Here is a 5310-nt window from a genome sequence, read left to right as displayed (position 1 = left end):
GTTTCAAAATATCTTCAAATTTAGATAATTAGACGCTTAGTAGTCAATTGATTGTCTAATGAAAGTGTTGTTGGTAAGAAAGTAATATACCAAGGTTTTGACAAAGGAAAATTTAAGGTGTCATGATATGTATGTATTGCTCTAATATCATGTATTTTATTGAAAGAGATCAATTTTTCGGATCCGGAGTTGTTTATAGTGGTTCATTAAAAAATTTGTAAAAAAAACTACTCCGTATATATCATATTAGTAGAACATGAACTTAATTTGCTACATACTTAAGCATTAATGACATCCAGTGTGGATGTATCAAGTAAGTAACATTACCTAGAGGCCACCCAAATTGAAAATTTTAAACCATTTTAAGGGGAAAACTACAAATTCAAATATTTAGAATCCATAACCTAACTTCTTCTAATTACTACTCTGTACCCTCTTTTCCATTCATCCACGTGTTAATTAACATTTTCAATTGCAAGATAAAAATTCTAGTCTCCTCCCTCCTCTTGAATGCCACTACTATTTTGCACTTGCAAAGAGACTTACCATTATAATGAGTGCTCCACTGTTTTCGCTAGCAATTTCATCCAAATCAAAACTATTTAATTCTTAATATTTCGACTCAAAAGGAAATTTTTAGTCTACACATTTTTCACGCATATTCATTAATGTTTACTTTTTTTGGATTGATTCAATACTATTTTAGTATTCAATCCCTATGTACACAATGTTTAATTTTATTATACATAAATATACCCTTTTTTTATATGCATGGATATAAGTCTGATTAGATATTTGTGCACTCATCATCATCTTGCTGCAATACATCATTGTTTTCCTTTTTTACATGCCTATATCTCTACTAATGACAAGCAGCAAAACAATCAATATATAATCTGAAGAAACATTTACATCTGAACTAAGTTCTATTGTCTAAAAGTTCAAATAATACTATCATTCTCCAAATATCCCTTATCTCTTGCTAGAGGTCCTGTTCGAGTTATGAGCTAAGCCTTAGCTGGGGCGATTGTTTGATAAGAGAGACTCCGGGTTCTACAACCAAGAACTGTAGAACTGCCTAGCATCATTTGTTATGCTTTGACTTGATTGTTGTTTATGTGATCTAGGCCAAGCAATAAATTATGGATAGTGATAATGTAGACACATGATGGAACGGATATCTTGCACTTCGTTGTTGGTTAGAGCTGACTTTAAAGAAAGTTACACATGACATTGGTATTTGATGCCTAAAAAAAATATCAAGCCCTCCCATTTGTGACTATGCCATCACCAACACCTCCCCCGTCGTTTCCCAACTCAGTCGCAGTTGAATCCACAAGCCACTGCAAGGAAAACGTTTTGAGTAATGGCTGTTTGGAGAAGAAGGGATTATCATAAGAGGTACTGATTTGATTTTTCATTACACTGATCTCCAGAAACAAACACATTGGACCAATTTCATCAATGATACTGTGTTCATTGAAATAAAAAAATGTCAGCAGAAACTGCCAGACAAACTAGTTTTTCTGTACCATATCTAGGTGCCTACATTTATTACGTACATCTCATGATTTATGAGATAGCTGGTTTTGCTTTTGAAAGCAAACAGAAAGAAGAGCTGATTAAAGGGTGGGTATGAAATGCAAACTAATCAATGTTAATTTCCAAGCAACAGGTAAATATAGCTTATGAACGAAGTTTGAGCACAAGTGATCTACTCAGGCTAAAATTTTTAGCTAGAAAGCGGAGAGGCTCAATTTTTAAACACTGAAAGAAAGAAGTACACGAGAAAATATGAATAACTAAAATTTGGATTCAAATAAAACCATGAAGGATTATAAGCAGACAAACCTGGAGTTCTTGTTCTGCTTGTTTGAATCTCTCATCACAGTCTCTCATGTGCAGATAACATTTATGTAGCTGCACAAATTACAACATTCGGATACAGCAACCAAACATAAGAATTTCTACCTTGAAAAATATAATGTCTAATGGCACATCGCACTACCTTGGTTAATTGTATGTGACGACGTGAAGTTAGCTTCTTCGCAGCAATTACAGAATCCTCCAATTTCTAAGGTCAAACAAATGAGTATCATTGGAAAGCTACAAAACTAATGCCAATGAATGATGCACTACAAAAATATAATATAAAATCTATACCAAAACGAACTACTTATCATTGGAAAGCTACAAAACTAATGCCAATGAATGATGCACTACAAAAATATAATATAAAATCTATACCAAAACGAACTACTTACCTGGTAATTTTCTTGCAACTGAGAAACAACTTCTTGTTTTTCTGCAACTAATTCTTCCATCTCAGATCTCTGAATCAATAAAACAATGTATTTCTATTACCACCTGGATGGTGACTGATCTTTCACTATAATAGTTGGCATCTAACCAAGTTCCAAATTTATTATGAAATTCTCTCACTAAACAATTAGACATATAAATCGGTTCATACAACTATGAAATAAGTGACAGGTCTACTCCATACATCAAAAGAAATGTAGAATATTGTATGCATATATATTTCTAATATTCACTCATGAGCTGATTTTGAAAGCTTTTAAGAATATGATGCCAATCTAGATACATGCTGGAAAAAACTCATTTCATGCAACCAGAATTCAATGCATTTATCATAAGGACATGCAGACAGACATGTAATAGTACTGGCAACAAGTTTCTACCAGGCCACCACATCAGAGATGAGATCTAACATGACATGTGGTGCCTCTGCCCAAATTAACAGAACACAATTTAATTGGGTTCACCATTTCACCCTAAATGGATTTAGGTTAAACCAGGCTTTCTTTTACATCTTTCCCCATTTTCAAACTTATTGAATTATAGAGGCCAAGCTACAAAAATAACCATGCCATATAATATTGGATGGTTTAATTCTACATTTACAATGAGTACCTCTTTACGAAGTTCTTGAAGCTTCAGACTTAGAACTGCTAATTGGTTTTCTCCCTGTTGAACACAAGAAATAATAAGCATAGCAGTTACCAGATTTCTTCATGACTAGATCTAGACATATATATAATCAAGAGTTCAACCTGATCCATTTCATCATTGAAAGAATCCAATGAAATCTCCCTACTCCCATGATCATCAAATCTGGATCTGGCAGGAATACACAGTGAACAATTCCAATTAGCAGTTTTCCATCAGAAAACTAATGATCAATTAACTGCATGCAACAGCTATGAGTTGAATATGTAGGACAGAATCATGAATTGTCTGGCAACATTAAATACAAAGATAATGAGTAATGCAAATTAAATATGCAGGCAGCACAGGATTAGAAAGTTTTACCTCTTCGGGTAATGATGTTGTTGCTCATTATCCTTGTCCCCACTTCTATGATGAATGGCGTTTCTCTGTTGCTCAGTATTCTTTTCACCATCTCTATCCCAGTCGCGCTCACGCTTTCTCCCATGATCCTGCTCAACATCATCTACATGTCTGCTATAGTCTCGAAATCTCTCTTCATCCACATAATGATCCCTCATGCGATCATGACCATGTGTCCGATCATGGCCTCTCTCCCTGTTTTCTTCATGGTCTAGAGACCTGTCCCTATGCCCATCATGATGACGATGACGATCATAACTATCCTCTCTTCCGTGATCTCTACCTCTATCACCATCTATACTTCTATCCGAGTCACGCCGAGAGTCACGATTAAAGTGCGGTTTCCCATTCCTACTTCTAACATCATTGACCTTGACAACTCTCCCATGAATGGTCTGAATCAAAGATTATGTACATCATTCTTGAGGGGTTAAGAACTCAGAGTTTTACAGCAAAATCTAAGGAAAATAAATCCACCTAGACATGATATGAGAATTATTTGTAGGTTCTATATCATCATACAGTAATAGATAAAATAAAAGGGAAAAAAATAATACCTTCCCATCCATCTCCCTGATGGCTTGTACTGATGACCTTGGATTAGCGAAAGTAACAAACCCGTAGCATTTTCCCCCAACGGTTCGGTCATTTATAATCTAGAAATAAGTAAAAAGCTTTATGTTAATGTCTGTACTCTGCAGAATAATTTTACTTGAGGGGAGCAAAGGGGTTGGCATTTCGCATACCAAACGTAATATATATAGATTCTGAAATGGCACTCATTCGAGATGCTCTAAAGAGGCTTCTCATGATTTGGTTTAACCGGGTTTCAAAAACTATATTTTCAAAACATTAGTTTAAAGTACTCCAGCTCTCTTAATCAGAAGTACAGAATATGCACAGAAGGTATCTTTCGAAATTCAGCATAAGTTTATAAATCTCAGTAAAAATTTCATAGCTTTTAGGAATGAAAACTGGAATAACTCCAGGAGCAAACCCCAGAGCAAACAATCCCTCTCCCCGAATTTCTTGAGATATAACTAACTAACTTGCAACTTAAACTCATGAGCTAAAAATGAAGTTCTTGATGAATAACTAATTGACATAAAACTTAAACTCAAGATCTGAAAAATATACTGAAGCAGGGGCTTCAATCTGCAGGGTACAGCTAGAGATACAACTAAAAGCGATAAATTCGCAGCGAAAATATTTAAAAAAACGTGGAATTAGAAAAATCAAATAAAAATCTGGAATTGCTAGCATAAGAATTTTGAAATCCTTCCATAAAAATAGACGTCAATGCAAATGAGAAGCAGCAGATCGAAATAGATAGAAACTGAACCTTGACGGCGATGACGGCGCCGTACACGTAGAATATGCGGCGGAGGCCGTCCTCAGTAATGTCGTAGGGGAGGCCACCGACGTATATGGAGCTGTTATCGTCCACTGTCATGCTTTATCTGTTGTCGAGAAATAAGAATACACAGCAATTGCGCCAAAATTGGAGGAGACGATCTGTGCCCTAATTGAGCCTACTAGCTATTTGTAATTTGGGGGTTTTTTCGTCATCACTTCCACCTGAAATAATGACTTTAAATTATTGCACTCGGATTATTTGAAATTCAAGAGAATGTTCTTCAATTTCTCCATTCCCTGGTCCAGTTAAAAAATCATAGTACTAGCTCCGTCCCCCAAAGCTTGACACAGTTTACCATTTTGGTTCGTCCCCGAATACTTGACACACTTCACTTTTTTCATTTTTGGCAGTGGACCCTATATTCCACTAACTCATTCCCACTTACATTTATTATAAAACTAATACTTTAAAAGTAGGACCCACATCCCACCAACTTTTTCAACACATTTTTTATTACATTTCTTAAAATCCGTGCCGGGTCAAACCATGTCAAGCTTTGGGGGACTGAGATAGTAGCATTT

General features: G+C 35.4%; 1 protein-coding gene across 1 annotated transcript; it reads right to left on the bottom strand.

Moving 5' to 3' along the window:
- Nucleotides 1-871: 871 nt before the first annotated feature.
- On the bottom strand, nt 872-4974 carry LOC125191934 (zinc finger CCCH domain-containing protein 25). Its single transcript, XM_048089369.1, has 9 exons — nt 4715-4974; nt 3930-4028; nt 3334-3767; nt 3075-3141; nt 2935-2988; nt 2265-2333; nt 2009-2074; nt 1852-1920; nt 872-1343 (listed from the first exon to the last, which is right to left on the bottom strand). The coding sequence occupies exons 1-9, from the start codon at nt 4823-4825 to the stop codon at nt 1260-1262; spliced, it is 1053 nt and encodes a 350-aa protein (XP_047945326.1). The 5' UTR covers nt 4826-4974; the 3' UTR covers nt 872-1259.
- Between the last annotated feature and the right edge of the window lie 336 nt (nt 4975-5310).

Source organism: Salvia hispanica, chromosome 6 (genome assembly GCF_023119035.1).
Source record: "Salvia hispanica cultivar TCC Black 2014 chromosome 6, UniMelb_Shisp_WGS_1.0, whole genome shotgun sequence".
NCBI lineage: Eukaryota > Viridiplantae > Streptophyta > Magnoliopsida > Lamiales > Lamiaceae > Salvia > Salvia hispanica.
This window is presented reverse-complemented; position numbering and strand designations above follow the sequence as displayed.